General features: G+C 40.2%; 1 protein-coding gene across 1 annotated transcript in view; it reads right to left on the bottom strand.

Annotated features, from left to right (window-relative positions):
- The window catches only part of DNAI1 (dynein axonemal intermediate chain 1), a 135,801-nt gene that overhangs the window by 98,918 nt on the left and 16,107 nt on the right, over positions 1-20,776 (bottom strand). Inside the window, exons 5-12 of the mRNA XM_063179803.1 lie at positions 20,135-20,261; positions 18,657-18,757; positions 17,666-17,863; positions 15,891-15,950; positions 13,568-13,702; positions 7,951-8,038; positions 7,098-7,215; positions 4,871-4,914 (exon numbers count right to left, since the gene is read on the bottom strand). Of these exons, the coding sequence (XP_063035873.1) occupies positions 4,871-4,914; positions 7,098-7,215; positions 7,951-8,038; positions 13,568-13,702; positions 15,891-15,950; positions 17,666-17,863; positions 18,657-18,757; positions 20,135-20,261 (871 nt within the window). The remainder of the gene's footprint in view (positions 1-4,870; positions 4,915-7,097; positions 7,216-7,950; positions 8,039-13,567; positions 13,703-15,890; positions 15,951-17,665; positions 17,864-18,656; positions 18,758-20,134; positions 20,262-20,776) is intronic.

The following is a 20,776-nucleotide window of genomic DNA, read 5'->3' as shown; positions in this document are numbered from 1 at the left end:
GGACTCCCTGTCCTGGGGACACCAGGCCAGCTGGGCAAGGGAGCAAATTGTCCTGCTCTGGGTGCAGCTTTGGGTGCCACAATAAAAGAAGGATATAAATTCACTAGAGAGCATCCAAAGGAGGGCAGCAAGGATGATGAAGGCCTTGAGAGGAAGCCACGTGAGGAGGGGCTGAGGTCACGGGGTCTGTTCAGCCTGGAGGAGACTGAGGGCAGACCTCATTGTAGTTACAACTTCCTCATGGGGGGAGAGGAGGGACAGGCACTGATCTCTGCTCTGTGAGCAGTGACAGGACCTGAGAGAATGGCTGAAGTTGTGCCAGGGAGGTTCAGGTTGGATATCAGCAAAAGGTTCTTCCCCCAGAGGGTGGCTGGGCACTGGAATAGGTCACAGCACCAAGCCTGACAGAGCTCAAGAAACATTTGGAAACACTCACAAGCACATAGTGGTGTTCTTGGGGATCATCCTATGTAGAGACAGGAGTTGGGTTTCCATGATCCTTGTGGGTCCCTTCCATTTCAGGACATTTTATGATTCTATCGTTCTCAATTGTTATTTCCATAATTTGGCTGAGATCTCATAGAAAACTTGAAGGATTTCTCTCCATTTCAGGAACAGCTAACAAGTAGTTAACATTAATTAATGATCACAGACCTTATCTGTATGCAGTGGGCTTCTCTCACTGTAGGACTCCAATCCTGCTGAATTATCTCACCTATTATTTGGATCCCTAGACCTAAGGAGAGGGTAAATGTCTTGTCAAAACTACCATCCCTCTTGTCAGGACAACTGATAGAATAACTGTACTAGCAAAAGTATGAATGCAATCATTCAGCATCCAGTTAAGTATATACTAAGATTTGATTTAAACTTAGATGGCATTGAATCAGCAGAAAACACACTAACTGAATTTAAAAAATCTCACTGCCAGAGCCTATATCTTGGCTGTTTAGAGCATTAGCATGTGCCACCCTTTGGGAAAACACTCTCAGAGATCAAGGAGTGAATAAGAGCTGGGAGACATTTAGATACATTTTTCTTAGAGCGCAAGAGCTCTCAATCCTGATACTCAAGAATTTGGGTAAGGGAGTCAAGGCTTAGCCATCATCATCACAATAATCTCTTCCTTGTCTCCTCAACATTTAGCATTTTCCACCCCATTTTACACTGCCTGATGATCAACTCTGGAGGCCAAGGAAGAGATGGACCTGTTGGAGTGAGTTCAGAGGAGATCACAGGCATGATCAGAGGGCTGGAGCATCCCCACTATGAAGACAGGCTGAGAGAGTTGGGGTTGCTCAACCTGGAAAAGAGAAGGCTCTGGGAAGACCTCAATGTGGCCTTCCAGTACTTAAAGCAGGCTTATAAAAGAGATGGAGATACCCTTTTACATAGGCAGATAGTGATAGAACAAGGGATAACCTTCTTAAACTGAGAGTTTCGGTTTGATATTAGGAATAAATTCTTTACTGTGAAGAAGGTGAGATGCTGGGACAACCTGTTGTCCCATCCCTGGAAGTGTTCAAGGACTGGTTTGATATCCTAAGCAATACGATCTAGTGAGTGGCATTCTTGCCAGTGGCAGGGAGATTTGAATTGAACACTCTTTAACATTCCTTCCAACCCAAACCACACCATGATTCTATGATGCCTTATGTCTCTCAAATTTGTATTTGGCTGAAAGATATTTTGCTAGAAAACAAAATATTTGACTAGAATAAATCTCCGGGGCTTGAAACAGGCTGTGTACAAACCTAAGTGGTGTAACATGAAGCTCATCTTTGTTTTTATTCAATCTTTTGAGTGAGTAGTGGATTGGGAATTCACTACTAATTATTTTTTCCACTATTTGTTTTCTAGATAAAGGGAAATAAGGCATCATGGAGAAAAAGAGGAGGCAAATAGCATATCTCTATGCATATCTCCTCTCAGTCCCTGCAGAATGACTTTTCCCTCTGTGAGTGCACTAGTTTTACTTTTCATTTTCTTGATTCTAATCTCTAATTAAAGTGCCTGATTCTGAAAATGCCTATAAACTAGAGAGGCAAACAGGAAAAGGCAGTACCTTGCTGTAAAGGCCATTTGGTTTATTTTCTCCTCTCACTGAAGCATCCTAAGCATGTCCTATTTGGGAATACCCTTACTGCAGTGACCAACCATCCATCAGCCTCACTCAGTGCAAGGCAATACATAAAAGAATATCCATGGTCATTGGGCAGTTCATTTGAGAAACAGGAAAATACAAGACTGCCTAGTAAGTATGCCCAATCTCCCTGTATTTACCTGTCTCTATGTTTTAGGAGAGGGCAACCAGAGCTGCTCCATCTTCTGTGTTCCACACTTACTCTTCAGCTTAGGGGAGCCTCAGGACATCTACTAAGAAAGCTCCATGAAAACTCTGGTCTGGATTTGACACCAATTTAGTTGGATCACAAATTGCAGCAACTCTTGCTTTGGATGCAGTCACATCAGTGCAGGGACCCTGTGCCAGCACTTATGCTTATGCTGATTTTACACTAGAAAGTTAGAACAGTATATGTATCTTTATGTGCTTTTCTTCTGCCTACATAGAGCCCTACTTCAGACTGTGAAGAACTGAGTAGACATCTTTGCCAAATACCTCAGATTGCCAGTGCTTTGTGTTTGAGTCTGTACTCTTCAAACATCCTTGAGTGGAAAGTTACGTCCATTAAATCCAAAGAAACTGTGGGATAAAATACATTGGCCATAGAGAAAATGTTATTCCCTACTCAGCTCATGTGCTGACAGTTGGAGCTGCACATAAAAAGCCACCTCTGAAGCCTGTCAGAGGCACAATTGCTTTTGGAACATGAACTGAGGTGATGGCAAAGACCTGAGCTTGTATTCATAGTGTTCCCATCAGCAAGGCAGAACACAAGCCCAACACCCACTAGTGGCTCTGAACCCTGAACTGCAAGCTGTCAGTGTACCCAGAAACCCAGCAATCTCATTTATGCAAAAATAAAAACAGAAAGACAGCTCCTCCTCATGGGAATAAAAATTAGTTCCAGCCAGGCAGCATAAACCCTGAATTGCAAATTACGATGACAATATTTCCTTGCTCAGAAGAGTCTGTCTCAAAGAAACACCGTTAGCATCAGAAACCCCATCCAAATAAATCACTGGAGCAGACTGCAGAAATAGGGTACAAAAGCAAGGGAGAGGCTAGGACCCTCTCTGTAAAGAAAGAGTCTGGAGTGGTGTCAACCCATAGTAAACAAGGGATCTTTAGTTTCAAAAAGTACATTTTAGGCAGCAGGACAAATGTGTTACTTGTGTTTTGGCAGCGCTCCCAAATGCCTACTGCTCAGAAGACTGATGATGTAATTATGGCCACAGCAGACCCAAAGATATCCCAGTCGTTGTGTGACTATAGGATCATTTCCTCTGGGCTGGATTTATCTCATCTCACTTTAGTCGTTTAAGACAACTAAAGTGAGGTGAGATGAATCCAGCTAGGTGCTCTGCCTCAGCTCACTTGTGAGGAGGGATCACCCCTTCCAGAGAGCCACTTAGCTCCTCCCTTGAACATCAGGATGGACGGCCTCTGGATGTGCTGATCTCTCCGTGCTGACTTAAGGGGGAGTCGAGAGCAGAAACTCAGCTGTTAGTTGCCTTCAGCAGGTTGAGACAAGCTATGCCCTCTGTCCTCTACAAAAATGGGGTAAGAAGATTTCTGGCTCTCTTGTCACCTACACGGGAAACCACTGAGTTAGAGTCTTCCTCCCTTTGCATCTCTGTATTGCCTTTGGCACAATGGACCCTGATAGAACTAACTAATACTTTTGCAGAACCCAGAAAGCATACTGGTCTTGCCTAGTGTACAAAGTGTATGAAATTAAAACAATTAAATTTATAGGTTAAGGAATAGGCTATTAAGCAGGGAGATTACCTTCCTTGAGCTTATATCCCTCCTCTGCCACCTGGCTGGCAGGGCAGTGGGAAGGCATTACTAAATTCCTGCACTCTCTCAGCACAGAGGGTTGAGAACAATAAGATTTTGCTGCGCTGTACAAGGCAAGGACATCGTGAGCACTTCACACCATGCTTTTTTTCCCTAAAGCTGATTCTAATCTGCTTTTGAGAATAGCTGCTGCCTGCTGAATTAAAAAGAGTGTCAGGCCAATTTAGGCATCTTGGCAAACTAATAAGAACATTTCCAGACTCAGATGGAGTGAAAGTCAAAAGAAAAATGTAAATTTAAAAGGAAAATGAAATTTTGCAACATTGCAAGCAAAGCACAGTCCTTACCAGTGTAAATGAAGACAACCCATCTGGTTCCATTCTCAGAGCACAGAAAAAGACGTAAGAATAAAGACATATTTGGGATGATATCAAAGATTCCTGTTGCTAGTCTAGCCAAGTATCTTACACCAACACATGTAGCAATTGTTTAAATTGAGAAGGTCAGTCTGTCCCCTTGTAAGTACTCAGCTCCCTGCAACTCACAGCTATCAACTTACTGAATCAGGTGGTTTATCCCTCCAACAGCAAACTGGACCTCCATGAATCTATCTAAACTCTTTTGAAATCATGTATATTTCTGCTCTCCAGACCACAAAGGAAAAAAAATAGTTCAGCAATTCCATTATTATCACATTATCCTGTTTTAAATTTGGTTTAGTCCTACAGTAATTGCTGTCTATGCCTATGTATTTCTGAATGTTCATGTCATGGAATGGAAAGGCCTAATCCCCGTACTGAGTCAAATCTCAACTTATTGCTATGAAATTAAGTGAGTTCTTGCCACGAGATGCAATCCATGCCTCAGAGGATTGTCTGAATTGATCTCAGAACACTTGCTAAATATTTTAAATCTCTCAGTGATTCTTTTGCATTTAATACTTACAAGAACCATACCCCACTGCAAATAGGTCCTTGTACTTTGGATTCCTGTAATGAGAAAATATATATAAGATGGCATTTATTATTAACCACGTAGTTCCACAGCAATACACAGTGTTTCGCACATTAACTTCAGAGTTCATTCTCACAGGACTCCACTCAGTCTGAGGGTTCTGCCCTTTGACCATATGCACTAATAAAGTTTGTAAGCAACTCGTCCAAAGCCATGATGCACAAAAAAGCAGAACATCAGAAGATCAAAACAGTAGATGAAAAAGATAAAAAGACAGACATGTCAATCTCCAGCACTTCTTGGCCTATCCATTTCATAACTGCAGGAAGTTTACTTTTAAAAATTAGATCTTTGAGAAAAGCAAAAAGACAGGAATATGTAGGTTTCTATGTTTCAGTGGCAAGAATTAAAGAGTTTCTAAATCAATAAACTCACTTTCTGTACCTGTTATTAAATTATGAGAGATGCTTTCAGAGACAGCTATCAGTTCATAAACTCATGATCACAACCACAGATCAGGAAGGGAAATTCCCTTCTGACCCAGCTGGTGAACATTGTATTTCCTGTGGTAAATACTGGCAATGAGCAATTAGCCATCTACTGTGTCTTCAAAAGTCCCTTTACTTGAAATACATCTGCTCTCTCTACAACCTCTGCTGTGGGAGGTAGATTGCTGCAGGTAGGATTTCCATGGGACAAAGACCAGTACTGTTGTTACCCCTGAGCTCACACAGCACAACCAGTGCTGTGTTGTGAACTCTATTCCATTAAATGAACATATGTGGAAAATTGATAAAATAAACCCACTTCTCTTTTCATTTCTCCTTTTTCATTTGGGCTAATACCTAGGCATCCTAATGCTCTTGTTCTTTTCACTAAATGCACCATCACTGCTAAAAATGAGAGAATAAAAATTGAATTAGAAAAGCTTATTCCATAAAGCAATTTGGAGTAATTCTTCCACTTTCAGAGTCATCTTTCTCTTATCATTTCCTGGAGATAAATTTAACAGCAGTATAAACTATCTATTAAAGATGCCTTTTCTCCCAATTTTGCTTCTCATTTTTACTGTTATCTGTAATTCTCACACAACTGCATGCATGATACTCTCTTACATAATACCACAGTGGCTTGAAAGGCAGAAGATGGCAATCCTGCTCTATCTCTCCACAGATTCTCCTTATCAAGGCACAAATGTGCTCACACAAACAAGTAAGAGGAGGCCTAACTGCAGGGGAGCACAGGGCAGGGTCTGACTAGGTGTGTCTCATGCTCAGTGCATGAACCAAGCCAGCTCTGAGGAGCATCAAGCATGTTAAAAAGTGAAAGGACTCATTTGTGTTGGTGGTAAGTGGGGTTTTTTTCCACAGCAATAACCATAGCAATAATATCTCAGAACAAAAGAGAGTAGATTTGCAAGTATCAGTGATCATTTCTGGACTGACCAAAATATGTGAAAGTGGACTGCAGGGGAAATGCCTACTGCACTGAACTGTGCAAGATCCCAGTACACAAATACCTCTTTTGTCTAGAGGGGAAGCCCTTGCGTGGGGAGTGGCTCAGGTCACTTGGTCTGCTCAGCCCTGAGAACCCGAGACTGAGGGGAGACCTCACTGCCCTCAAAATGTCATTGTGAGGAGGAGGGGCAGACACGGATCTCTCCTCCATGATGAGCAGTGACAGAAGCCAAGGGAATGCCATCAAGCTGCATCAGGAGAGAGCTACGTTCAATGTTATAAAAATGCTCTTCACCCAAAGGGTGGATGGGCCCAAGAACAGGCTCCCCAGGGAAGTGGTCACAGCACCAAGCCTGACAGAGCACAAGAAGTGTTCAGTCAGCACTCAAGTACATAGCTGGATTTTTGGGGCTGTCCTATGCAGGGCCAATTCCTACAGCATACTGTAGGACTATACAACACATCTATCCAGCTTTTCCAAGAAAGGACTTTTCTTTGCCCCATTAACCACACTCACTTTTTCCCAGTGCTGCAAAGAGCCTGCTCTGCCTTCAGTTTCTGCTGAAGGGCACATCCTGTCACATTCAGCCTTACACAATCTTCTCTGCAACCAGAAGCACCAGGCACGTTTCAGTGCTGCCCAAGCAGCCGACTGTAACAAATCAAACCCGTTTTCCCTGAGAAATCAGCCCTGCCTCATTACATTCCATTCCACTCCCCTACTCAACAGTAGAGATTAAGTTTGGAATGAAGAGACTTACCAGGAGAGGGCAGTAACTGCAAGTTTCTTGGTTTTTTCATACTGGAACTTCCAGAGTGGGAGGAGGGTTCCATTCTGGCCTCTGTATTCATCTGATGCATCCTCAAAATATTTAAAATCTAAACAAACAAAAAAATCAAGGAAAGGTCCCAGTATATAAATCAGAAATCAATCAGCATAGTTCAGTGTCAGGGAAGTTTTAAAAGACAATCTGTTATCCTCACAGCTTCTGCACAACCCAATTGTTAGTGTAAAATCTGTCTCAGTTCTTAAGTCCTGACTCCAAACCAGAACTCAGCCCTTTAAATGCATTTTAACAAGTTCTCTCACACATAAGAAAAATAAAAACCAAACTGATGATCAGCAGACAAAGAATTAACAAGAAAACAGAAGCCCTGAGCAAGGTGTGACCTCAGGCCACTCCCAGGCTAGACATGGCTCTTCAGGAGGAAGCTGAGCAGATGCAGCAAAATTACTTTTGTAAAATGACATCAAGACTGAGGACATTGCCATGGTTGGTATGTGGGCAGGGATCATCTCTGCTGTGGCTGCTGTCACTAGCACCTGCATCCAGGAGTGAAGTACCTGCTGAGGGAAGGAAGTGCTGCAGGGAGGGCAGTGCTCACCAGACCTGCTGTCCCCAGCCAGCTCAGAGCAGGGCTCATGTGCCATGGTCTTTGCTTGTCCATGGTCTGATGTACTATTTGCCTTGTGTCAGTCAGCAGGTTCCTAGACCTGCTCATTTTAGTTGTTTTTCTACTCTGTTCTGTCCTGTCCTTGCTGTGGCTGTAGGTACTTATGTGCAGAACTAACACTTGAGACTTGAGTTAGAAGCACCTCTCAGTGGGCCATACCTTGTGCAATGTCATCATATGTGTTCAGGTTCACCATCCGTTCCGCTATTTTAGCAGCCCTTGCAACCATGCTTAGAGAATCGACGTGCTGAAGAGAACAGAAAGGAAGAGAAAATGTATTTCCTGCCTGTTTACAGGTGCCTCAGACCTCATGTGACTGAAAAACCTGAGTCCTTTGATCTTGAATACAGATTAATTTGAAATGTGTCATACCAGAACCTAGTGATACAGGCACTTGAAAAAACGTAATTGCTTTATTATAAATTTAGCATAGCAAGATGCCGTCCACAGCTGAGCTGCAGTAACTTCAGTGTTTGCTCCTGATTTAGCTCAATACTGACACTAACCTCTAAAGGTACGTAAGAGTCTTGTCTTTCAATGTAATTCCTGGCAGGATGATCTAAAAGGACACAGATGATTCCTACTCCATCTCACTGTCCAACAATTAATCAGATTTGGTGATGAAATCAGAGGGGCTTGGTCATGCATGAGCACTCTCTCATCTCTACTTGGAGAGCTCTAAGGTCTCGTGCATTAAGTAAATGTCACAGGATTTAGGAGTCCTTCCGTCAATCACTGAGTAATTCCAACCTGATCCATTCACACATCCATGGACACGTGGAGAAAAGAGAGCCCAGCAGGGGCTGTTTGTCTGTCAGCAGCTGGCTGGTTCATATGCCTTCTCACAGAGCCCTCTGGCTGATCACCGTATCTTACTAAACTCCATTCTCAACTATTTTTGTGAGTGTGCTCTCTATACTCTGTGTGTAAGTGTGATCACCAGTGAAATCCAAACTGGACTAACTAGAAAGAAGGACAAGAAGCCTAGGTGCTAGCAGTGGGAAGGACAAAGCCTGAAAGTCCACAGTGTTGACCATATGTCATCACAGCTCTGTGCAATGATGTCAGAATGCCAAGGCATATACAAAGTGCTCTGAGAGCTTGCTGCTCCAAGCATCTGAATCCCCCTCCACTACTGCTGCCCCAAAGCCCCACCAGTGTTTCAAAGCCTTTAATCTTAAAGCCCCTGCTATGAACTGATGGCTGCCAGCACAGTAAGATTTCCTTCTTAGTGACAACACTGGGAAGAAACACAGCTCAGAGTGTGCTCTGAATATGAAAAAGTGAAATGGGTTGACCAAACTACACCACACAGTCACAGTCAGAACTAAGAATATGACGTCAGATTATGTCTGTCCCTCTGCTTCTTTCCTGGGCTCTGCAGAGACTCAAGGGAGATTGAGTCTCATTCAAACAGCACAGAATTAGTAGGCTTCTACTGGTGTGTAACTGCACATCCAGAAGACAAACCCCACCCTGAAATCAGTGCAATATCCATGCATACCTCTAGCAATATATATACTGTGGCTAGAAGAGTCCTTGCTTTACAAAGAAAAGAAGCACAGTACAGGACTGTTGTCATTGTTGCCCAGCCAACACCTGAATGCAAACACCAACTGTAAATTCCAAATAAAATCCCCTAGCTGATATCATATCAAGCAGTTATTAAATTCCATAGCTGTACTCATCTCCTCATTTCCACTCTTTGCTTTTAATTCTGATAAACTGCAAACTTAATATTGAAGACAGGGGAGTCAGTAACAACTCTTGCACCCTTCAGGATGACCAGGAACAGGTGAACAATAATGTGAAAATTAATTGCATTCTAAATTCACCTGTTACATGACAAATGACAGCCATCATCCAAGAGCTTCCAAGTAATATTTGTGACCCTGTGGGCTGTCTCACCAGGCACATCTCAGACAGGGATAATGCTATTATGAGATAGACAAGTGAGACAGAACATCACATGATTCAGGAATGCACATTTCTCCGTTAAATATAAATTTTGTTTGGACTAAATTTCAACAGTGGACTTGCCTCTCATAGCCACATCACAGCTCCCCAACCAACATGGAACTGCTGGAGAAACACACTCATATTTCTCTCTGTCATTACAGAGAGAAATGTAATGACAGAGAGATAAACCTGCTCCTTACCAAAGATTGTTTTGATACTCCAAAATGAAGTCTTCTACTCCACCAGTCCTTCTCAAGCTGTAATAACAACTTTTCTGGTCTATCTATTAATTGCCTAATAGCACTATAGCAATAGTTTTGCTATTGCTAAACAGAATTCCAGCCAGGTTACCTTTCCTCTACTTTGCTTGTTCAAGAAAAACACAACTTGCTTTTCATTTAAGAAAGAGATGAGATTATTTGGACACAGCCTACCTTTGGTAAATATGTGCTATTTTATTCCATTTCATATTTAATCCCTGTTCTGTATTTTTTCCCTCCTTATTAACTCTGTTGCCCCATGTGCTGGCAAAGTCAGACTGAGGGTATTGATTTTACCTCTCTTGCATACATGTCCTTGTTATGGTCTAATCACATTGCTCCACCCCCCTTTGCATAGATTAATTAAAAATCCTTAATACCAGACTTGTGTTTTCATACCTTGCCATCTAAGGGTGAGAGGAGCAAGCCTGCACCAATTACATTAAGCTCCTTGCATTTTGCTTCTGCCTCAATACTGTCATTTCTAAGTTCATTCAAGAACATAAGGAGGGTTATGGGTCAGACCACCATGTCTCTGGGTCAGAACTGTGGAATCACAGAATCATTTGGATTGAAAAAGACCTTTAAGATCATTGAGTATCCTCTCTGTAATCAGAGCCATAAACAGATGGTACAGGAACAGAAAGAGCAGGACAGGCGGATACAACACTTCTGTCTAGTTATCTCTGCTTCCAGACATTTTCAGCTCAGAAAATTTAATATCATTCCACTCTGGTATTCTGTGTTATCCATGGTCTGTGTATTGCCTTGATTAAATACTGAGGAAAAGTTCCAAAAGTTGTATCACTGTTATTAGACGTAGCGTACCCTTTCCCCTCTACTTCCATTTGAGTGAGAGGCAAATGGAGAGATTTCTAGGAGTTCCTCATTACAGTCTCCAGTTAAATATTTTCTATTATTCCAACTTCTACTCCCTCACACATCTTTTTTATAAAATTCTCACCCTTCCTTCTGTGGAAATTCTTGGTTATCTCCCTTCCTTTCCTGTTGGCTGCCTCTATTGTCTGTTTTGCTAAACCATGTCTTTCTTGCTTTTCCTAGCAAGAAAGCTGCAATGCATAGCTTCATTTTACTTCTCCTCCTTTAGTGAGAGGCTTCTGTCAAGAACTGCCAAGGCTCCCTCTCCTCCCTTCCCCTCCCCTCTGTTCTTCTCTGCTTTTCCAGTCATGCACTCCTTTGACCTCTTATTCAGCACCAGTATTGTTTTCTCTCTCTTTTCTTTCACTACATTTTAAAATCCTCATCTAACTCCTACCATCATCTCCAGCTGTGGCTCTAGTTCTTGGATCTTCTCCTTTATGGCTTCCTACCATAGCAACAGCTTCCATGAGAGACCCATCTGTGGTAATAGCCACTCATTTTATCTTCTTCTTTCCCTTGGGTTAAATCTGGTGCTATCTCAGTAGCTATCATAGTTTTTCTTGCTAATACCTAGCCTGACCAAAACAATGGTGGAAATTAATTGTGGCTTCTAGCCATTGCAGCTTGATCCAGATCAGCCATGTCTCCTGCTTGATGTTCCACAGTTCCCTTCAGCAATGACCAAGCACAGTCTGGCCTTAAAAAGCACTCAGCTGGAAAAGCTCTGTTTTAATTAGCATAGTGTAACAACATATGTAACGTGTGAGTTAGCAGCTCCACAAAACCTACTTCTCCATTTGCTGACTTGTGGCCAGAAATACAGATCCTGATACCATCAGCTTTTAATTTCCATATACCTACATCTGAACAGACATAATAACTGTTTTAAGTCTGATCTGAGCCTTGGAGTACTTCAGGTTGCATTTTTTCCAGTTAATGAGTCAGAATTCATCAGGTTTTTCACACACTTCAGGGTTGGTTGATCAGCCTCACAGCAGACCTCAGTTTGGGACATCAGCTCTATATAAAGAAGCTTTTCCTTTCACTTACTGAGTGCATCAACTTTTTGGTTTCCCCTCAAGCCCCCTGGAAAGTGTTAAGCGTGAAAAGCAAAACACCAAAGGGACAGATAGCATGAGTGACTGGATTTCAATTTCCCACTGTTGTCAGCAGAGTGAGCATCAGGTGCTTTACAATATGGTTTCACTTTATTTTCATTTTGCTTTTAGCAATCCACCCTTTAAGCCTGTAATTGCAATGTTGACTTGAGGCTTAATTCTCCAAAACACACACAGGTGAAAGGATTACTGGTTTTCAAAAGGACTGTGAATTTCCATGGGACAATTCACAGGAAGAAGCCTAACAGAACATGTTCCTGGTCTCTTTATACTGTAAGGTTTATGCTGGCACAGTGCTGCCTTGTGGCTAAACCAGCTAAATCCTCTGCAGTTGTATTGGCCATATGGTAGGAAAGAGCTAAAGCCAGTTTCAGGAGCCAGCTCTTATTAAACACCCACCCACCCACAGACAGACAGACAGACAGACAGACAGACAGACAGACACACACACACACACAAACACACACATCCATCCATCTACCTATCTATGTATCTTATTTATCTATCTATCTATCTATCTATCTATCTATCTATCTATCTATCTATCTATCTATCTATCTATCTATCTATCTATCATTATATATATATGTCTACACCTATTCTAGGAGGAAGTTACGAACTGATTTCCATGATTCTGTATTATAATTCTCAGAGCATCTTGCTCCAGTCATTAAAGAAATTATTTCAGTTTGCCTTCTAAATTGTTTACCTTAGACTGGAGAAGAAAGAACCAGCCAGTTAAACCATAATAGAAACTTCCTGAACCCTTTGAAAACATTTTGGAACATGAAGAAGATCTCTCAGGGTTGCTATATTGCCCTATATATTGTACAGTCAGTGTCTGAAGTGGGATCATATTTTTAAGATGGGGATACTGTCACTTTGATAGAATGAACAGTCGTTCCCACAAGGCACTCCTAGGTTACTCCTGAATCTGGATTAGGAGTCAGTATCACACTCACAGCAAGTTCACAGCATCAGGTCAGGGATGGCATGTGTTAAGACACCTGATATTCTGAAGCATGCCACTTAGTTATCTATAATTAGAAAATGCATAAATTATAATTCAATAAAATCATTAAAAATTAAAATTAAAAAATAGTGAGAAGTGTTTTACTACAGTGCTGTATTTTGAAATAATCATAAATTTCAGTGCCTTTCAGATTGAAACATTGTATGTAAAACCATCCTCCCTTATAACTCTTTGAAAAATCACAGGGTGTTTCTACCTATTTCATTCTTTTATCTCTCACATAATAATCAAAAATGTGAAACAAACACAGCGCACAAAAGCCAAGAGCTATATATCTCACTTGGAAATCTGGCTTGAAACTTAGATTATGCAAAATCAAAATCCTGTTTTATACAGCACAACAGAAATCCTGTTTTGGGAATTCAATTTCTAGCAAAAACTAACTTTTGCATTTCCTAAAGGTGTTTTTTTTCTACTAAGACAACAAGCTACACTGCCAACATGATTTACTTTGACCTGACTTGCTCTACAGATGCCTCCACCAGGACTTTGAACAACCTTTCCCCCCACGTTGTGAAACATACCGGTATCTCCACAACGGATAACTTTCTTCCAGTTTTCTGATCCTCCTTCTTTACTGCAACAGGTTTTGCTTTTTCTTTCTCTTTTGCCTTTTCCATTCTGTCAAGTTCCTCCATATAGGAATCATAGATAAACCACTGAGAGACAGACAGAGGCAGGATTTATCAAGAGCTGATCATATTCCTGAGAACAGCCAACTACACCATCACAAAAAATATTATAGTCATCACACCAGTTCAACTGTTCCTGGAATTAGCTGAACATCTGTCTTCTTACACAAAAAGTGAAGACTGAAGGTCCAGGATTTTTCAAGAATGATGGAGCATGTCTTATTTTAACAACGTTACAGCATTCTTAACAATTTCTTTCCTCCTCAACACTCTACTTGCTTATTTGACTCTGTCTGTACCTTTATTTTTGCAGGACTTTGTGTTTGGCTAATTTACCAGTGTTTAACAGGAAACATGCATTAAACATTTGCTTTATGACATTTCTCATGTGGTGTTGGAAAATTAAATTGTAGAAGCTTAACACAATTTAAATTTGGACTCCAACTCTGCAGCATATGATCAAATGGAAACTGAGAGCAGTTTTACATCTTCTGCTCTGCCACATGCCACACATGTCTTACTTGAGTAGACCCAAAAGTAACTTCTCTTCAGAATTATTCATTAGTATTGAAATCCTAGTATTGTATCTGAGGCCAGTACATTTCATTCAGGACAAAACAAAAGGCAATCTGACACATTAGCTTAGGATAGGGAGTATGATTCAAATATAGACTATAGACTAGAACATTGAAATAGAGGTAGCAGAACTCTTTGGTAAAAAAAAAAAGCAAAAAACAAACAAATAACTGTATTATGTTGTAAATTTGCAGAAATAAGATGGAAAGATGTTCCAAACATCAGGGAAAGCACAAATAAGATGAGACAAGTATGAGAAGGAGTAGAACAGAAAAATTTGGAATAGGAGATTGTGAACATAAGGAAGAACATAAAGGAAAAAGAGCTGAGGGGGAAAAAGTGTTTATACAAAAACACTATTTTAGACCCACTGAAAATTTCAACAATATAAAAAGAAATCAAAGGAAAACCTTTCCTCTTAGCTTTCAAACATTTAATGCAAAATCTTAGTCAGGGGCTAATTATCTTAAAGATCTCCATTCTAAGTCTCAGGGCATCTCACTGTAAGGAAAAAAATGGAAGAAAACTCCAGCTGAGGGGAAGGAAGATCTCAAGCCAATTACTCTGTAATTTCAGGTTTAGGAATAGAATAGATTACAGTTTTTAACCTGACAGAGATACTTCCACTCCCCTTCCTATCATTTTCCTATACCAGCATTTTTTAAATTGCTGCCATTATGTTACACTGTCTTCTCCCGTTCCTCTACTCACTGGTACCCAAATGGTAGTTTCAATACCAGTTTGATACACTACTTTGAAACTATGTTTATACCTTTGACAAACACAATTACATTTTACAAATATCTGAGAATTAATCAGCAGAACTGGCTGATTCCCTTTCCACTGAAAGATGTAACATATTTCTTGGGTGAAATTTCATCCAAAATAGTTCATTTTACATTTTTAAGGGATGCAGAAAAAGCTACAGAGCCTTTCACCATGAATAGATAGGCACATTTCTGCTACACAAAGCAAAGTCTCTTGCAACAGTTCATTTTGCTGTAGTTCTCACTTGGTTCAGCTTCAGGCTTTAGAAACCTGCTTTTGCATACTGCTAAACTTAGTCAGAGTAAAAACCCAAGTGCTGCATATGCCAAATTCCTAACAATACTCCAAGAGAGAGCTACGTCCCTAGAGGAGCCAGTACCCTGCAGGCTGCAGCCCACCTCTTGCTGAATCCAAAACTATCCTCACCCCGTGGTTTCCCCATTCCCACTGCCTTAAGACTCTCTAAAGCAGACAGGTCAGGGTGGCTGGCAAAAAATAAACCAGTGAAAAGCATCTAAACTGAGACACTTAACCTTAGATATACAAACCATGAGCAAGTTCACCCATTAAGGCAGAAGAGAGGATCATACTAGTTTGCTGTCAGAGTCAAATAGGAGACCAAAGCCACAGTAAAGGAATTCATTCCACTGCAAGGAATGTAAACACAATAATTCAGTTTTAACTTTCTCACACCTCAATTTCCAAAATGTAGTCTAAAATAACTTTAAAGATAAAAAGGAGGTAGATATAGATATAGATATAGATATAGATATAGATATAGATATAGATATAGATATAGATATAGATATAGATATAGATATAGATATAGATATAGATATAGATATAGATATAGATATAGATATAGATTTACCTGGTTAACATTTTCTGAGAAAGTTCCAAAAGGTAAAGGGTCAGTTTGCAGTCCTTTTTCCTGAAAAAAGAAAAAGCTTAAAGAAGCATAATCTCAGCATTGAAGCACCCTGCAGTACCACAGTCTAGTTGTGGAAACAGTCTGCATGAATAACTTGATATCCAAATGACTCCTAAGGCAATGTACAACACTGTTGGTGATTGTGCAACTATAAAAAGATTTTGTTGTGGGCCAAAAGAATGTTCACAAGACCTTCTGATTTTTTCCCACATACTTCAAATATTTCAGCAGTTAATTTTGAAGGAATTCATTTGGGTTTTTTTCACCTCTGTTATTTGAAATGTTCTGGTTACCAATTCTGGTATCAGTTATGACATCCTACCAAATTTGAAAAGTTTTGTTCTATATATTAAAAAGCCAGTTGGATACAACAATCAGAACAAAAGAATTGAATGGAGTCAATTCATCTGATGCTACTGAAATAATATTTTTACCATCCTTACATCAACATTCTGAAATAAATTAATATATTTCTATGAAACATTCCCTTAAAAGAACAGCATCTTCTTTCAAAAAACCATTGTGTCAGAAAAATTTTAAGAAGCTGCCTGTGGCATTTTACTGACCTCTGAAATGAAGACATCTCAGAGGTGGAAACTGCATATCCAGTACAGCATAGAAGTATTATGCAGCTATTTAAGGTCTGTATTCTGCTTTCAAAGGCAGAATCCTACAGAGACACACAAGCTTCTTCCAATAAAATCATTGGGAAGAAAGAATATTCAGATCTGGGAACAAAGTAATAAGAAATTCCACAGCTTCCAGTGGGATTTTTGAAAGATGCAGAATCTAAGCTCAAACTTCATAGCAAGCACCCCACTGCTGGACAAACTGTCCTGAGATCAGTCTCCAGCAGCACAGTAACTCATATATCTCTCTGAGTCCTTCATATGTAAAGATATCTAACCCTCAGTGTAATGGCTGTAAGACAACAGACAGGCTCTTTGGGGAAATACACATTCCAATTGTAGCAAGGAAAACAAAATAATCTTATCTCTGAAACTTGTATACCTGGTGTAGGAAACTCCTTTTTGAACACACTGTCAGGAGCCAACATCACCAGGATTGCTCAGTCAGAAGGCCCCGTGAAAACATGTTCACAGGGTATGGATGTAGGTTCAGCAAAAAGCTTAGGGAAGGAACATAAGGGTTTGGGTCTGTACTTATTGGAAAGTGCATGCAAAGTGGGAGGGAGATGTACCATGTACAAGAAGTACAGATTTATCACACTTACATAAGTTTGTTACTCTAGTACCCATGTTAATACAAACCCAAACATATTTGTCCTTTTAATATATGGAGATTATATCTTATCTATTATATCTCTGCTCCATTAATAAGAATTGAAGTACAAAACCATAAAAGTACACAGTGACAAAGAAAAATTGCTTTCACACATACCAAGTACTCAGCTGCTACCCTAACATTGCTCCATACATTTTCAGATGAGAAAATAGACTTGAAAAATAGAACCAAGTAGAGGCTTAAGGTTTTACAGAAGCCTCAAAACTTTTTGTAGGCTGTCCAAGAGTTCATGAGGCAAGAAATTTTCTGTCACCATTGTCACTACAACAATTGTTTTACAACAGTACAATCACTATACCTTTTTCCCTAACAGTATCGATAGATCACAGGATATGATACAAACACAGGTGATCTACATGCCCCCTCCAAAGGAAAGATCCTCCAAGTCACTGAAGGAAACAGCAACATACCCGCAGAGGATAGTGGAATGTAGTTGAACCTCTCTCAATGAAGTTGAACTGGTTTTTAAGCTTCCTTTCTGGCACTTTTTCGGGATGAGGCTCTTCCTCTGCTGCCTCAGCTGTTTCAGCTTCATGTTCCCCTTCTCCCCCTCCTTCTCCTTCTCCCTCTCCTTCTCCTTCTCCCTCTCCTTCTCCTTCTTCTTCAGCCTGCAAGAAAAAAGAGCAGTGACTTCACCCCGAATCAGTTATCTCTTTCCTTCTTCTCAGACTGCTGGTTTCCGCTGCCTAGTGAAGGAGGCTGTAACTGAAGAATAAATATTTAAGATGCAAATTAGGAGACTCCCAGCACTCAGACCAATGAGATTCTGAAATTATATCTGAATGGGAATATATACATTCAAGGACTGAAATTATTTTAAAACCTGACATAAGAGAGATACCTGACGCGAGAGAGATAATATAGCACAGCTGCCTTTGGTAAAATGGACTCAGGGACCCCAAGATTTTGTTAGAGTCCCATTACCCTGTGTTTTCATTTCCTTGTTAGACAATGAGTTTCACCTGAAATTCTGACACTGTGGGTTCTGACACCGTGTGGATAAGAACAGACATTCACAGGCTACTCCTTTCCTATCAGCCTTTAAATCAAGCCACCACTTAATTCATTCAGTTATGTCTTAATCATCTCTTCAGTTTTTTTGTTTTTCACCAACGGATATACTGTCCAGGAAGATTCTAAATCCCAGCAGATTATACTTTATTTTGATATAATATCTGGATAAAGACAGATCTGGTATGATCTCCTTGTTCACCTTCTATATCTGAAAAATGGCAGCAGGACCACAGCTGCCCAGGAGAACTTGGAGGTTCTCACCTACAGCACAGACATCTCAGACATAAAATAATCAATCACAGAAGCAAACCCATTTTATAGTAATGTAATTTAAAAGCTAATACTAAAAATAAAATGAACAGCTCTTAGCTGGCTATAGAGAATTACCTCAGCTTCTTCTGTGGGTTCTTCATCTTTAGTCTCTCCCTCTTCAGTTGGCTCAGCAGCAGCCTCCACAGGAGCCTCTTCATCCTCAGCAGGAGTCTCTTCTGATGACAGAAAGGATACATGAATGAGCCCAGAATAACAGGACATCTTATCCAATAATCTACAGATCCTCTATCTTCTGGAGCATAGATGTACATATGTACCCTTTCCTAATGCTGTATCACTAGACAACACAGTAACAAATCCCCACTTTGGAGAACAATTGTTTGCTCAAAGTCACAAAAGGTCACAAGGGTATTTCTAGAATTCATTTGCAGTACTTCTCGATTAACTGAAATAAAAAAATAAATGTTTTAACTCAGAGCAAACTTCTGTAACCCTTTTGATCTGAGTAACTCTGTTTCTGGATATCACTTCAGCTCCAGACCTTTCTATCCTCCAGAATTTTCTGCAGTTTGTACAACTACTAAGAATGTTTTCAAGGCACACAGAAGTTATAATGTGGTTGTTCTTATTTATATGGATAAAAATTAATATACGAGTTTTGTTTGACAATGATGGATGTCTGCATTCCAATCATAGCCTTGACTGTGTAGCCATGCTAGCATAGAGCCACTTGAAACTAATTGGTTTGGAATCTATGAAAAGCACTGCCAAAAATCCATGATTTCATGGCATTGAAGATCCCATTAAACACTTTGCCCTACTTCAAATCATCATGCATAGTTTGTTAAGTGTAAAATAAAGGAGGCACTGACCCTCAGAAGCTCCAAGCAAAAACTATTCTCAGGAGTTTACCCAGTGTTATCATTGTGCCTGCAGTTACCACTTTGACAGAACACTCATTGTGACAGAAATTCTCCCTTCTCAAACAGCAGAAATACAATTAAATCAGTAGCCAGTACATCATTCCCTGCTGAAAATTCAAACCTAGAACTCTTTACTAACAACAGAGCTTTCTGTATCTGGTTAATGCATCTTTTTGTCCGAACACTTAAGAGTGTTGATAGTAGCTCAGATCAAAGGTCCAAGTAGTTCAGGGTTTTGTATCTCACATTGTCTGAAAGTATATGTCTTAGTAAGAATTCAAGAATTGGTCATGCATGTGATAGTTCCCTGAAAAATCACCCAGATTCCAAACATTTCTGCTTTGATACTTTAAATCAGTCTGAAACTTTCAAAATAGGCTAGGTAGTTTAGACATGTATGTCCAGCTAGTGGTAGTGAAAGATGTTTAGAAGACACTAAATAACTTGGAAAATTCCAGTGTTAGCATTCAAATAAAAAACACACACTATTTTCTAGACTGCAGCAAACACCTGGCTGATTATTTTTCTAATTTTGATTGCCAACAGGCAGGCAAGCCCAAGCAGGAGCAGTTTAATTCTGTGGTAATGCAGCATGATCATTCCATCGTGTTGAATAAGAGGAACTAGTGCCTATTTGAAAATTATCGTAGTATCAGACAATAAAGCTACCTGCTTCAGTGGATGATCTGATACTCTGGCGTCTGCCTTCATCTGAATCTTTGTGTATCAAATATCCATTCAATGTGAAGTGAACGGCTGTATGATCCATATCGTCCACTAGCATGTATGCTCGTTCCTACAAAAGTAAAACCCAACAAAACCATAGAATCATAGAATCCTGGAATGGTTTAGGCTGGAAGGGATCTTAAAGAACATCTTGTTGAAACCTCCCTGCCTTGGGCAAGGACACCTTCCCCTAGCCCAGGCTGCTTAAAGCCCCATCCCACTTATGGTTGCAGAGTGCATAATTTTTCTGGGCAACCTGTTCCAGTGCCTCATTACTTTCACAGTAAAGAACAGTTTAATCCGTATAATTTAGTTTTTAGCTGCACCTAAAAGCAAACAGAAGCCACCAAAGAACACAGATGCTTCAATAGTCCGCTTACTTTGATTTGCTTACTATGTCAATCACAGCATATCACTGAGCTCACTTCAGTCATTGTGGAGAATTTGAAGATATGGATTACTGATCACCTATCTATATACCATAAATAAGGAAAGCTTCAGCTCCGAATGGAAGAGAAGGACTTTTTTTTTAATTCCACAAGACTGTTTTCCTTTCTCTGGAATCTTGCGATGGTTGGTCAAACA

This window comes from Melospiza melodia, chromosome Z (assembly GCF_035770615.1).
Source record: "Melospiza melodia melodia isolate bMelMel2 chromosome Z, bMelMel2.pri, whole genome shotgun sequence".
NCBI classification, from domain to species: Eukaryota; Metazoa; Chordata; class Aves; order Passeriformes; family Passerellidae; genus Melospiza; species Melospiza melodia.
The sequence above is the reverse complement of the archived record's forward strand: the minus strand, read 5'-3'. Positions and strand labels throughout refer to the sequence as shown.